General features: G+C 31.8%; 1 protein-coding gene across 1 annotated transcript; it reads right to left on the minus strand.

Annotated features, from left to right (window-relative positions):
- Window positions 1-5,236: 5,236 nt before the first annotated feature.
- Window positions 5,237-11,482, minus strand: LOC124825740 (ATPase 11, plasma membrane-type). The gene is made up of 22 exons (XM_047298437.2): window positions 11,204-11,482; window positions 10,950-11,041; window positions 10,699-10,818; window positions 10,490-10,588; window positions 10,253-10,390; window positions 9,980-10,114; window positions 9,675-9,854; window positions 9,316-9,522; window positions 9,121-9,240; window positions 8,910-9,029; window positions 8,636-8,758; window positions 8,440-8,544; window positions 8,196-8,340; window positions 7,598-7,762; window positions 7,220-7,458; window positions 7,015-7,047; window positions 6,816-6,897; window positions 6,573-6,733; window positions 6,220-6,405; window positions 5,940-6,122; window positions 5,684-5,862; window positions 5,237-5,593 (listed from the first exon to the last, which is right to left on the minus strand). Exons 2-22 carry the CDS (start codon window positions 11,001-11,003, stop codon window positions 5,497-5,499), a joined length of 2,871 nt encoding a protein of 956 aa, XP_047154393.2. The 5' UTR covers window positions 11,004-11,041; window positions 11,204-11,482; the 3' UTR covers window positions 5,237-5,496.
- Between the last annotated feature and the right edge of the window lie 4,473 nt (window positions 11,483-15,955).

Here is a 15,955-nt window from a genome sequence, read left to right on the forward strand (position 1 = left end):
ACATACCATAAATTTGACTAGTATTCCAAAATGAGACCCATAAAAATTACCTTATAAGAAAAAGTAAATATATAAGTTAAACATTCAACACCATAATTAGTTAAACATTCAACATCAACATTAGAGTTTTGAAATTGTCCCTAAACAACGATTATTAAGGTAAAGAGGTATTATGTTCATGTGGAGTGAATAAGAAAAAATATAAAGGAAAATACGTTAATTTATGTAGTACTTAAGGGAACAAATAAGATTGAATAATGAAAAATTCAAGCTTCAACACATTTTGTTAAGTTGTAAAGTTATGATGTCAATGGAACATTATTTGAAAGAGAGGTCTCTAAGCTAGTTGGTGCTAGGGAGAATCTTAAACACATAAATTACACTAAAGACAGGGAAATTGACCATTTGAAAGAAAGAGTTAGCAAGCTGGAAATTGAAAATGGAAGACGAGCATAAAACCACCAACAAATCATCGAAAAATCATCATCATAAACCCTCCACGAAAAAACATAACCACCCATACACCACTTACAAATCCTCGCACACAATCGTCACTACACTAGAGACAGAGGGTCATAAATCACTGACAAAGTGTCACAACAACAGTGAATACGCGCAACAACAATAACACGACTCAAAATACAAACACACTTCAATGGAAACAATTATCATAAGAGAAGTTGGAGGTCGGTAGGAAGTCCTAAAAAGTTAATCACAATATTAGAGTGGAAAGATAAACATCAAAGAAAACTTAACTTGGAAGAAGAATCAAGGAGGAGAATGTGAAAATCAAAATGAAATAAAGGAGTGAAATCCAATTCAAATCATTTACCCATTTTCCACAATTACCCTTCTTTGAGTAATCATATTCAACTCATAAAATTTTATAAAATTATTTAAGGTGCTACGTGTCCCCGTGTCAAATAGGAGTAATTAGATTTACTCTGTCAAACTATTTTTTTCCATAGGATTTTCAAAGTTTTAGAAAAATACTCCTTCAATCCACCTTCGCATTTAGACTAACAAAAAAGATACTTTTATACTTTTGCATCAACACGTTCTTTGTGATTCATTCCCATTATGTGATTTTGCTTCTTTCTTCGTTACTCATGTTGGATTTTCTCCTTCTTTCTTCTTCAATTTGGTTTTCTCTTTACTAGAACATTTTATCTTTCAAAAAGGTTCCTCTTTGCTCACAGGTTCTATTCACTTAAGGTTGTATGGGAAATACATTAACCAAGCATTGGATAGAAAAAATATTGTACACCTTAATGCCAAAAACCCATCATCTTAATGTTTTCGCATGAAAAAAAAAACAGAAGACAGATAGCTCATAATCTTGTCATGTTTTTTTTTTTAAGAAAAAGAATAAATGTTAGTTTATTAGAAAATTCAAGGTGTGTGTAAAGATGTTGGGAAGTAAAAACCTTGATGATGGAAAAAATGTCTACTTTTACTTTGTGTATTTATTTTTATGAATAAAATCAATTTTTTCATAGTTTTTATTTCGTTTTATTCTTAAGTTTAGTGTGCTTTTATATTTTCTAGTGTTTTAATTAATTTATACTTGTTTTATCTCTAATATGTGTGTTAATTAAGTTAATAAGAAACATTTATGATAGACGAAAACAAGCTAGAACTCAAGGAAACATGATTGGATGAGAAAAAAATGAAATTTTAAAGCAAATATTTGATTTGTGCAACATAAGAATCGCACTCAACATTGCAAACTCAGAGAGCAACCAATGTTGTAAGGGAGCTTATCACTAAGCGGCACAAAAGTGGCGTTGAGCGCCACTTGATCCTATAGAGCTGGCACTAAACGGTGGTTTGGCATAGAGTTGTTTGAAATTTTATTAAATGGCACTGAGTAGTACTAATATGGCGTTGAGTGGTGACATCACTGACATGTCAAAATGGGTTATTTATTCATGTCTTCTACAAGGTTTTTGGTCATTCTCTTCCTCCCTCGATTTATCTCCAGATAGAGCAATTGAGAGAGACCCTGGGAGGTTTTTTAGGGTGTTAGGAAGTTCTCCCATTCCTCCTTGGGTCTTCAATCTTCATCCATGGTGTTATGCCTCTTTAGGGTTTGATCAAAGAGAGGATTTATGAATTGGAGGTGTTGATGTGAAGGGAAGGCGCAATTGGAGCATGGAGTAGCTACTTAGAACATTGGGAAACGACATGCATCTCTCTTTGGTTTCAATTTCCTCCCTATCTCTATTGTAAATCCTAGGTTTTCCATCATGGAGAGTTAACCCTAGTTGTTGATATTAGATGTAAAAACTAAATTTTTCGTATTTTGTGATGTTAATGGCTTGATTAACAATGGCTTATTTGTTGGTTCTTGGAGTGTTGGAAAATGTCTTTTAAACTTAGAACTGAAACTGAAAATTGAATTACGCTTGTTTTTAGAGATAAAACATGGTTCATTAGTAATATTAAGACTCTTGAACTTAATGCATGATTTCACTTGTTCCAAAGAGTTGCAACTTAAGAAGTTATCATAGGCTCAAAGACACTAAAGATAGGATTTGAGTATATTGATGAGTTTGATTTTAACTTGAATATGAAATTAAGATATTTGTGAATCATGAAATTAAGATATTTGTGAATCATGAAAATAAGTGAATTAAATATAATCATGACAATTATATATACTATATGTTAAACTTTTACTACACATCAACTATTTAATGAAAATTCAACAAGAGTTTTTGTGTATTTTTGTGACTTTTGTTGTTTAATTGAATCATGAATAGTTACATTCGTGATGTATAGCATAATGTTGAAAAAAATGATATTCATTATTTATGCTACTTGTATATTTGTCATTTTTACTTTACTAACATAAATAAAGAATTTCGATGGTGAAGCTTGAAATTTAAAATTCATATAATGTAATGAATATTTATTTTAGGTTTCCTATTAGCTTTCTCTAGTATATTTGTTAGACAAACCAAATATCGATGGAATCCTTTCAAACAATTCAACCAATTGACAAAGAAAATATAGAAAAGATCAAAGATGGATAAATTCCAATATATGTTTATTGATGTCACAATCACAGGAAATTTAGTAGAGTAAAATCTATTACTTTGAATTGAAAAATTAAATACAAGGACAAAAAAAATGAAGAATCCTCACTCCAGAAAATTATTCAAGTTCCACGGTGAACAATTCTCTCTCAATTCTTTATTAGAACTTTTGGTTGTTGAAATTCCAATTCAAAGTAGGGCTTTCTCTACTCATCATATCTTGATTGTAACGTCAATCAAATTGATTATAATTTCTTCATCTTTAATCATATCCGTATTTTCTGTTTTGTCAATTTTTTAGTAGAAACTGTTGAAATAATCTTATGATATTAGTTTTTAATTTTATTTTTTTATTCAATTAAAAAAAATTAAATATATCACCTCAACAAATTACAATTAATTTTAAATACTAGTCTTAAAATTATCCACATGACTTTTAAGCTTTTAATACAATATGCATATTAGTACGAAAAGTACAAAGAAATAAATAAATGTAGATTGAGCATTGAGTAGGCTTTCCTTTACTTTCACTCATTGAAAATTCCTCTTCACTTTGGTCTTTCCTTGAAATAAATTGCAGCTGTTGCTTTCTCATCATCATATATTGTGAAATTGAGTCATCATCGATTGTGACTCATTGCCTATTTCCTCGGGCATTTGCCAAAATCTCTAACTTTTCTTTGGACAAATTTTCAAATTTTTTAAATATTCAAACTTGAACTGATTTTATATTAAATTATTTTTTAAAATATTTTATTTGAATAAATAATTCTGATTTATCAACGTTTAATTTTGCTGTTCTTCGGAAAATATTGTTAATTACTACCAAATACAAAAAATTATTTAAATATTAAATAATTATTGATAGTTTAAAAATATTAACGATTTTTTTAGTCGAGAAGGGTTAATGATTACTCAGTTTGTATAAAAAGAATAGAAAAAATTACTGATATACTTTTACATTCATTTTAATACTATTGTCTATTTTTCTTTTACAAAAAGGTATATCAAATAAGTGTAAAGTGTGGTAACCTATTATTATTTCAAAAGATTTCAATTAATATTATTTTTAGTTAATTTTAATCATAATTATTTAAGTTAACATTTATCAAGATTAGTTCTCCGATGTTGATGATTAGATTTTTTTTTTAGCCGACTTTTCGATCAGTGACGACGGAAAATTTATCCTAATTGATATTAGTGAAAAATTTTCTTAGTTAATGTTTATTGAAACTTTTTCCAGTCAAGACAAGAAAAAAAAATCCTAATTAACAAAAAGTAACATTAGTGATGATGATAACAAAAATCACTGCAAACACAACAAAAAAATAATTCACGAACAGAGAAAACCTACTAATATTGAGCGAAAAAAAAAACATCTAACATAACAACAATAAAATCCTAACAATTTAATTAATAAATAATTTGTATCAATACCATAGAAAAATCTAGTGGATATTAACCCAAAAGTATTCATCCTCCTAATTAAAATAATTAGTCTTAGTCAAGTTCATGATACCTCAAAGTAAATCAAATCAAAGACTTAAAAAAGAATAAAGAGAATATAAAAAATTTCATATTCTTCCTTTGAAATGAAATTTAAGAGATTTAAAGTTATTTAATTTTAAGTAGTCCAATTGAGCAAATGAAATTCTAATAATTCGATTTCTTTTAAAACTTATTTTTTCAATTTCTTTTGTCATAGCAAAAACATAAAAGAAAATATAATAATGAATAAAAAAAAATTAAATTATAAAAACATTTTATGAAAGCTAATTACGAATATAAATGTAAATAATGTTTATAATGTTTTGAAAGTATTTTTTATTTACTTGAGGTTTATAATGTTTTGGATATAAATATAATATTTTTTATAATGAGTAATTATTTTAGTTTACAAAGAATTTTAATAAATAACTATTTAAATAATAAATTTGTAAGAATTTATGTCCACAAAACAAGATAGCTAGCATCTTAAACTTGTACTAAAATTGACTTTATTTCTTTCAGAGAGACAACATGCTGCATGCATTCATGCATATACAGTAAAGACATTCAAACTTCTAATCAATACTGAATTCTCATCGAAGTGCTATCTCCTTAATATTTTTGTTCCAAAACAAACCAATGCAACCTCATACTAACGTGTTTTTCTTATATTCATAACTTGAAGTTTCAATCTGAATGGATAAAGATAGGGAAAAAGCATATAGAAGATGTTGCATTATGAAACTGTGGAGGAAAAATTGACTGCAGGAAACAAAAGGCATATAGATAGACCATACATACCAGTCCTTTTAAGTTATCAAAACGGTGGTGAGAGGACATTGAACCCAACTCAACTATAGACTGTAACCATCACTACTGTTCCTATTACTCTCACCAGAGTCACCATCATTGAATTGTGCTCTCTTTACAGTAACCCTATGCAAATGCAAATATATAACATGCATCTTCAAACTGTGTATGCTTGCTGAATTGTGTCTACATCAATCCCCTTCAATTTCAAAACTGATTCTACATGACCCTTTAGTGTATGCAATTCTCGCAGCCTGCAAAAAACAATTACAAAGCAACAAATAAGAATTCAATTAGAAACAGTTTTTCTCACTCACAATGGCAATGTAGTGACGTTTCTCTACCTAGCAATTTCGGCTCTCCTTTTAGCTTCTTCAGCCATTTGATTGAGTTCATTGAAATGTGTGCGCTCGGTGAACATCTTGGTGTCAGGTGGCTGTAATCCATGCAATGTTCTTTGTGCATGTGCCCATTGAAGTTCCCTTTGCTCCTTTCCAAAGTCCTTTTGTCTTGTAAATGCAATCTGCATGATGATGAAATACATAAGCATGGAGCCAAAATTCATACCATAGGAAGAACCATAACAAATCTCAAACTTACCCTTTGCTCGATGACAAGCTCCCAAGCCCTCCCACTCAAAGCATATCGAATTAGAAACTTGATGGGGTCAAGTGGGATGTAGAATATTATGTTATATAGCCATATTACACCAGCCCAACCCCAACCTATGCCTTCAATGGCAGCAAAGCTCCAGTTCGCATATACCGCAATCAATGTAGCAATCTGCCAAAACCAGATCAATCACCAAAGTGATCCCTTCAATCTTTTCATGTAATTGGAAAAATTGTAACAACACAAAATAAGTGCTTAAACGGCTTACAAGCTGGGCAATCACGAAAGCTGCAACGAGCAAAATACCAGGACGTTCAACATAGGACCAACCCCGAGACCGAGTCACAAATATAAGAGCCTGACTAATGATGCTCACTTGAAGATAGATTGCAGAGGCTAGTTTTCGGATATCATCATGAGCAGTTTTTTCGAGGGTAGAGACTCCAAAAACTCGCTTCACAAATGATAGGTAAGATAAATCAATGAACCATCCAAAATCAAGGAATGGAATAAATTGGCATTGACACAATTTATTAGGAAACATTAAATTGTAATACTCAGTGAATCATAGGATTCATTCCTGGTATTACAGAACAAATTAATGACTGTCAAAAGATGTACCGGGAAGAAATCAGTTTTGTATGCTGCCCAAAAGAATATGACTGTCATCATTGCCAAGTAACTTCCAAGCACAATGCCAGTAGTAAATATCTCTGCTAGCTTCCAGCTATCAGGCAGAGGTGATGGTTTTACTCGATCTTTTGAAATTGTCATGATAGTACCTTTAACGTCATAGAGACCATAACATTAGCAGCTAATAAACTACAGACACAGATGCAAGCTGAGGGAGAAGAAACAACTGACCATCATTTAGAATGGCGATAATGAGAACCATAAAAGGTGGAAAATCAAACCTCCATATGAGAGCTAGTAACATGAAACCAAGCTGCAAGCATGTCAAAGATGCAAAACATTGTATGAATATTGGACCAATCCCCAAGACCTATTTCGTCAATGATGACACCCAAGGTAGAAAATATATTCCAGAGTTGAGTTCACTTACTACTATACGAATTGTAATAGAGACAGCATAAATCTGCATGAAATAATAACAAATGGGTCAAATGGTATTATAAGCACCAGTATTTGGCCAAGTGCGCAAAGCCTAAACAAAACAAACTACCTTAAAAATCCAAAGAAAATACGATGAAATAATATTACGGCATAAGTAACAAGTGATTAAATAAGGAAAAGTTCCAAGTGCTCACTGTATAATTTTTCATTCTCTGGAAGATGGCTCGACTGGTCAACACTGCACTAATAATAACACTAAGGCCAGGTTCTGTTAAAACAATATCAGATGCACTCCGAGCTGCATCAGTTGCATCAGCAACAGCTATACCAATGTCGGCTTTCTTGAGTGCAGGTGCGTCATTCACTCCATCACCAGTCATTCCACAAATATGTTTCCTGGCTTGCAAACGTTTCACAATCTCGTACTTGTGCTCTGGCAAAATATAAATCAATATGAGAAAACAGGCGCATATTGCTCAATTACATCCAATTCATGATCAATCTTTCATCCAATATATGATCACCAATAGTATTAAAAACAATCAATTGCAAAGATGAAGATAGAAACACACCAGGAAAAACACCGGCAAACCCATCTGCTTTTTCAATCAATTCATCAATAGGTAATGCAGATATGGATTCATCCTTGTCCTGCCCAAGCAATGCAGATGAAGGATACATATTGGTACCCATTCCCAAGCGGCGGCCAGTTTCCTTTCCTATGGCTAGCTGATCCCCTGAAAAAGAAAATAAGGAAGAAATAAATGAGATCACGAGGAGTATATGGTGTTAATAAGATTAGACAAATATACTGGTGCAAAATCAGACTCATCTTCTCCAAGTGCAGAATATAAACATGATACTTAGAAAGGATATGGTTGAAAATGACCTGTAAATCTAAGCACAAGAAAAAATATTCATCTACTAGCATGTTTGTTTTGAGTCAATTAAATCAAGCTCAATCATGACTCGTAACCAATCCACATGATTCGCCCGATAACATTTTCTGAATCCAAAAAACAATTAGGCCTCTTTTCTATACAAAAAAAATGCAAACTGCTTGTTCCCAATATTTAAATAACAAACTAACTATCTATAAAGATTAAAGAAAAGTTATTTAAATCCCACAAATACAAGAAACTTAAGGTTTTCATGATATATGTAACGTACCTGTAATCATTTTGACATTCACTCCAAGGTTAAGTGCCCTGCGTATTGTTTCTGCACTGTCATGCCTAGGTGGGTCAAACAGCGGCAAAAGGCCAATAAACTGCCATGGGCCACCTGGACTCTCTTTCTTTCCATCTGGAACGTCCTGTATAAAACGGAGAAACCCAAGTAAATATCTCTAGCATGAAGTACAGATATATATTAGTCTAGTATCATGTAATAGTGTATGCAATGAATCAATTACCTGGAATGCTACAGCAAGGGTACGTAAACCACGCTCTGCAAATTTATCTATAACTGCATGAACTCTACGTTCAATGTCTGATTTATTGTGTGCAAGATTAAGGATCTAGCAGTCATGGCATAATTGTACAAATCAGAATGAGAGTAATAAGCAAGACTTGAACAGAAATTCATGAGAAAAAATGCTAGTAGGTTACCTGTTCTGGTGCACCTTTGCTTACTCTATGCATTTTACCATCACGATCAATATATGTCAATGCCGTTCTCTTATCAGTGGGATTGAAAGGAAGAAAATGGACTTCTCTGATACCAAGACGAGCCTTGATAGAAGCAAGATAGAAAAGAAAATTAATGTACAAACATGGATACAGAACAAAAATTATGATGTAGTGCAGATTATAGCTACGCAGGATTTAAGATAATAAAGATGCCCTCAAAGGAATCATGGTGAATAACATATCAATGACTAACCTCTTTTGGATCAGCTAACATCCCAACTATGGCAGTGTCTATTGCATCTTGATTCTCAAGTCTTGAAGCTTGAGCAGCCATCAAAACAACAGTATCCACATCCACGCCTTTTGCAAAAACCTTATCGGTGTAACAAAAATAATTAGAAAATGTGCATATGATTCAATAGTCACTGTCTCAACAGTGCAAGTAAAACCATTCAGCATCCAACCTCGATAAGATTTTTGTCAACGGTAAGCTTGTTTAATGTCAAGGTCCCTGTCTTATCACTGCAAAGCACATCCATGCCTGCCATTTCCTCAATAGCTGTCATCCTCTTTGTGATAGCCCCCTACAATAATCATGACAAGTTAATCACTATTTCTAGCTAATGTCCACCAAACATACTCAATTGAACCTAACATACCTGCTGCGATAGCCTATGAGAACCAATGGCCATAGTCACTGAGAGAACTGTGGGCATGGCAATTGGGATTCCACCAATGAGAAGCACAAGAAGGTTATCAATTCCAGGGCGATATTCTCGATCTTGGATGGGATACATAACAATAATCTCAATAAACATCCCCACGGCAATTGAACATATGCAGAAGTTCCCAATTGCAGTCAAGACCTAAATAACCAGCAGCAGAAAAAAGAACAGATGAAATCTCTTCAAGCACAAAACCAGCGTTCAAGAGCAGCAGAAAATAGAACAAATGAAATCTCCTGAGCACAATAACAACTTTTAGGGTGCTGAAAATGTGGTGTCTGCCTTCATGTTACCTTTTGAAAGTGTCCAACTTGATTAGTGGTGTCTACAAGGTGAGCAGCTTTCCCAAAGAAAGTATGAACGCCAGTGGCAATTACCACAGCTTCAATTTCTCCTTGTTTACAGGTAGAACCAGAGTACACTCCATCACCAGGGCCCTTCGTAACCGGCAGGGACTCACCAGTGAGAGCAGACTGAAAAAGTGCACAGCAAAGGGGAAAGCATGGTGTAACTAAACCATTTGGAATATATAACGGATATAACAATAAACTAATATGATTTTGAAGGAAAATGAAAAAGGCAAGAATAGTACACAAACCTGATCAATTTTCAAAGGATCTCCTTCAAGTAGACGAGCATCCGCTGGTATAATATCACCAAGTTTAATGCTAACTATGTCACCAGGAACCAAGACTGCGGCATCTTGTTCATTCCATCTACCATCTCGAAGAACCTTTCCAACAAAAGACAAAAAGAAATGAAACGATGAGGGGAAACGCAGATAAAAGGCAAATCCTTTGCAAAGAAGAGATTTTACAGCATAAATATCAAAAGCATCAAGTATTAAACTGAAAGAAGCTAGACTTGACACCTTAGCTTTCGGAGCAAGCCGAGCCATGAGGGCAGCCGCAGCATTACCAGCATTATTCTCCTCAATGAAACTAATAGTTGAATTGATGAGAAGCAAGGTGATGATACCAACAAAATCTTGCCAATCAGGGGGCTTCCCCTGCAAAAGAAAAACATACCAAGGAACAAACAACTAATCAGCAACAAGTCACTATCATGGAAATTAAGCACTCCCAAAAGTTGAGTTTGCTCAACTCACCCCTCCATTGGCAAGTGCAATTGCCATTATAGCAGCAGCCTCCATAACCCATGACAGAGGATTCCACATGAACCCCAAGAACTTCAAGAATTTTCTCTCCTGAAAAACACCCAGAAAGATAACTCGCCTCAAAATTTAAACTTTTTAGTGGGACTTATTCTGCGCGTAGGGGAGAAAGAAAAATAAAAAAGAAAAGTGAAGCTGTGAACCTTTTTCTCTTCAAGCTTGTTGTGGCCAAAAATGACCAACCTTTCCTCAGCAGCCTCGCTGCTGAGACCTTCTTTGCTACATCTCAGGTTCTCGAAAACCTCCTCAACGGGAATGTTCTCCTGCATTCGACAGAGAAAAAAAAAAACAGACACCACAAAGAAAAGAAAAACAGCACAACCCATCAATGAAACCAAAAAAGGCACAGCGAGGAAGAGACTCAAAGAGGCTTAGAGTGATTCAGATCTGTTACCAAATCTACAGTTTCCTTCAACACAGCCTCTAACACTTGGGACTTGTCTCCCATGGTAGACCACTTCTTCTTCCCCTCCCAACTTTGTCAAACTGCAAACATAATAAAAACAGCTCAGAAATCAGAAGAAGGCGTGCACAGCCCAAACGGTGGGAGCTGACAGCAGAAGTACTAAAGCATATTGCAGTACACAAAGAAAGATAAAGAAAGAAAGAACAAGAAAAAGAAAAATGTTTGCAGTGAAGTTGGACAACCTTAATGGCTGTAACACCAAAATTTGGGATCCAGAACTGAAGTGATGTTCAAACTGCAGGTAAAAACACAAAACCGCAACAACTACTACTCTGGAGAAAGAACAGAAGCAAGATGGCAGAAGAAGAAACAGTTTTTGCAAATGCAACTGGAAATGTAAGCTTGTAGGAGAAGAACAGAGAGCCACTAAGTAACTGTAACCACTCACAACTCATTCACCCTTTCATCTTCACTTTCTCTCTTCTTTTTTCCTTTTCTTTTATAGATTTTTATTTTTTTTTTCAGTTCTTGCTATTATTACTTATTATTTATTTGCAAAAGAATCATCAGAAAAGACTCCTGATGCAGAATGAATGTCACCCGCTCCAGTGTTAATTAAACTGGATTACTGTTTAATCACGGTTACTGTTGTTAACCACGTTTCGTCTTCTCAAATTATATTTTTAAAATTAATTGCACGTTTTATTTTTTTCATCTATTTTTTCAGTTTTAAGAATTTGTTTTCTTAATTTTTTTACGCTTACTTTATCGTTCTTTTTTTTTAACAGATTTCATTTTCAGAAATAAAAATGTTCAAAAGAAGTATGGTTACTGAATAAAGAAAATGTTTAAATTATGATTAGATAATAATAGTTATAAACGTCTTTTAGCATATATTTAGTTCTTATTATAAAGGACCAGGTTCTTTTTCTAAATTTAACTCCAGTGGATAATCATTAATATTTAAATTTTAATGTGTATAGATTAAGTTTATGCGTTAATTTAATATAAAATATAAAATAAATAGCTGGAACACTTCATTTTGATATAGTACATTAATACCTTTTCTATTACAGAGTCAATTATTGCAATTATAATTAATTTTATTAAATACCTATTTAATTATATCGACTTTTTAAATAGTTAATTTTGTAACTAACTTTCGTTATTTCATTTTATTTTTATAATACATTCTTAAGTACTAATTCTTATATCAACACAGTCATCCCTAATATTTTTTTCTTAAGTGTTGTTTAAGGTTTTCTTAAATTATAAATATAATAAAAAATATTTCAACAAAATATTTATTTCATTCTTTATATATATATATATATATATATATATATATATATATATATATATATATATATATATGAATTAAGAGTTAGATAAAAAAAGTAAGAGTATAAATGAAAAAAAAAGTAATATTATGTTAAACTTTTTAAAATAATAGTTAAATAAAAAATATATTATAAAACAGATAAATTATCATACTCTCTTGACAACGTTTCCATTAAATAAATCTACAAACAAAAATTACATACCTATAACTTAAATTTTCATGCAGCATGGCAATATATTTTTCTAGTAGTTTATAAATGATAAAATAAGATATTATAACATGAAAGAAAACCTTAAAATAATTGTAAAAGTAAAATGTATATAAAATGATAACTTAAAAAGTTCTAAAACTCATATACAAAATAACTATTATAAATAGAAGAAAACTATTTTGTGTCATGAATGTCTTCCACTAAAAATGCATTAACACTTAGTGTACAAAAGGGTTATTATAAAATAATTAAATCAATATTAAATATAAGTTAAACATAGATTAAATAACATTACACTTAATTATTCGGATAAATGTCTTTGATATTAGACTTCACTATAGGCATACACTTGTATTAGTATTTATGCTCTTCAAAGTTACAAACATAGGAGTTGTCACCCTACCATTCATAAGGTTAGCCTCCTTCGCACCTAGGACCAAAACAATTCAGTGGTTAGAACATCCTATCATTCTCTTCTCATCGTCATTCCTTTCTATATAAGTTGAATAGTTAGTATAATATCATAGTACCTCCTTATTGACCCCTAAATGTCAATGCATGCACTAAGATCATCATCATAATGAACTTCTCCTTGAAATTCTCTCAACACCATCACCATGCTGTCAATACCCATAATCATCACTGCAAATAATAATAAATAATATTATAAGCATTTATTAATTCAATAACAAATTAATTTCAAACAACCAAAGAAGAACAACATATCCAACATACAAAATGACGCTTACATATGGCACTCAACACCAAACATTTCACAAAAAGTAATAGTTATCATGCTCAACGCCATTCTTCTCGCAAAAGTTGTGCTCAGTGGTGTCCTGTTGCCACCTAGCATCAAGGAATTAGCAAAATATAACGCTTAGTGGTACAAACTTGCGTTCACCACCCTGAAGCTAAGATGTTGTCATACCTGCATAATGAGGTTGGCATCCAAAGCTAGTTTGTCACCACTCAGAGTTATAAAAGACACCAGTAGATGAAATTATATTATTTTAGATAAATAGGACATTTTCAATTTATCAATTTGGTACTCCCTTCTTAGTACTTTGGTCAAAAACAGTTTTTAATATTAAGCACTTACCAATTGGCTCAAATATTCATATTTTAATTTCCTCAACCAATAAAAAATCAACCAAAATACTTAAACATGATAATCATTCAAAACATACCAAATTCATCAAAAATAATCAAATTTTATCCCCAATTGCATTAGAGCAACCACATGCAAATAATCAAATTATCACACTCATGCACACCTAAAACATCTAGCTTCCCTTACTTGATCCCAACTTCTCAAAAGACCTAATTAGCGAAACTCCTCCCAACTTTCATAATGCTTTATTTACACTTAGAAGCATCACAAGAATGATCATGACATAGCGTTATGATCACTAATCAGCAGAGACTCATATAGATGACTTAGGAGAGTTAAACATTTAAAGTCACATAAATTATCTATACCATGAGTAGTTATACTCATTGTAAACTATGAGTGGTAAAACTCATTATATCTTTCCAAATACAGTAAAATCCTTTAAAAGTGTTTAAATAAGAATTTGATGTAACTCATTTGGAGTGGACAAGTATAAAAACAAATATTCTCTGTGTTATCTTTTTATTAGCTTTCCAAATACTTTCTAAATATCTTTAAATGTTTAACACTTTTTACATATTATTAATCCCTATAAACAACATCTAACAACTGTAAAAAGACCGTTAAATTTCATTCAAACTTATCTTTTTTTAGAGTTTAGATGTTACTTCAAAATTTTCTTTTTTTTTTTAAAGAGAAACGTATTAGATGATGTTACATGATCTTTGTGCCATATATTGTAATAAAATAATAACTTTCTATCTTTATTTTTTTTCTTTTATTTTATTGTTAGAATTGAATGTCAAAATATTACAATTTTAAGATAGAATACGAACATAAATTATTTATATAAAAGTAGGTCATCTAATATGAAAAGAATTACCACCCAATATATAAAAATGAAATACTTTTACCACGTACAGTGATTGGTTTGGTAGGCAAATTGTTATTTCACTATTTGATTTTCTTTTCTTCATTATTAATTTATTTTTCTGTAGATAACATGAAAAAGTTCCACTGTGATTTTCAGTTTATTTAAATTTTGTGGGAGCATTTGACACGGAAGAAAGAATCAACTTGTATGTACTGCAAATACGAGTATCCACAGGTGAAATCAATGGTAAGTAGGTAATACTTTTGGATATTTATCATACGTGGATAATGAGTATTAGATATTTGGCTTAATTACCTACTTAGTCCCCATGTTAGGAGGTAATTTTCTGTTTAGTACCGGTTTTAAAAATGTAGGCATTTGGTACTTATGTTTTGAAATTTGTATCAATTCAATCCTATCCAGTTAACGTTGATACGAGAAATTAAGGACGTTAATGATAGCCTGGGTGGAATAGCTATCAAATGTTTGAATGCATCTTCATTAACGTTCTTAATTTCTCGCATCAATTATAACGCCGTTAACTGGATAGGATTGAATTGATACAAATTTCAAAACATAGGTACCAAATGCCTACATTTTTAAAACCGGGTACTAAACAGAAAATTACCTCCTAACATGGGGACTAAGTAGGTAATTAAGCCTAGATATTTTAATGCATACTTTTAAACAGGTCGGGTGTGAATAGTAAACTATATATCCCATAGACATCTGTTATCTACAAAAAATAATAAAAAAATATTAATTTTTATTTTTTGAGTTAAATTTAATTAAAAATAAAATTAATTTATATTTTATTAGGTTAAATTTAATTAAAATTAAATTTTAATTTATATTTAATTTATTTTATATTATATTATATATACATATTTTTTTTTGTAATTTTATTTAAAAAATGTACAAAATATATTTTTAAAGTTTTTTTGGGTATCCGCGGGTACTCGCTGTAACATCCTAAAAATAGAGTAATAAACTATATAATAGAATAATCACATTAATAATAATCCAAATCAGTCATACACTAGAGTCGAGCGTACGCTCATGGCCGAACGGCCTTACAGAAAAAGTTACAAATTTAAACCGTACAAGATAAGCAAACCTGACCGAACGGTTTACAAAAAAAAAAATACCAAACGACCATTCTTAACAAAAGGGAAGGTGATCGAACGACCACCTTACTATAACTAGACTATTGACCGAACGTCCTACTCTTCGGTCTTGACTTCAATTTTTTTCAAATTTTCTTCTTCCAGCGCCTCTTCCAGCAGCTCGTCTCCTTCTGCTCACATCGACACGGATGATCATTGCAACGACAAGGACGGACGTACAAAACCAGACACGACAGGAAACGCAGGGTAAGCTTATGTAATTTAATTCATGCATAAACATACATTTCAAATAATCTAACACCAGATAAATTTCAACGTACGTATCA

The sequence above is a fragment of the Vigna umbellata genome, chromosome 2 (genome assembly GCF_029865625.1).
Source record: "Vigna umbellata cultivar VRB3 chromosome 2, Vumbellata_1.0, whole genome shotgun sequence".
NCBI lineage: Eukaryota > Viridiplantae > Streptophyta > Magnoliopsida > Fabales > Fabaceae > Vigna > Vigna umbellata.

Excerpts from the sequence above, each read along its gene's own strand:
- LOC124825740 (XM_047298437.2), bottom strand. The coding sequence starts at position 11,003 with ATGGGAGACAAGTCCCAAGTGTTAGAGGCTGTGTTGAAGGAAACTGTA. Across the intron at positions 9,241-9,315 it reads CTCATAGGCTATCGCAGCAG|GGGGCTATCACAAAGAGGAT; the intron begins GTATGTTAGGTT and ends TGATTATTGTAG. Across the intron at positions 6,123-6,219 it reads CTTTCGTGATTGCCCAGCTT|ATTGCTACATTGATTGCGGT; the intron begins GTAAGCCGTTTA and ends TGGTTTTGGCAG.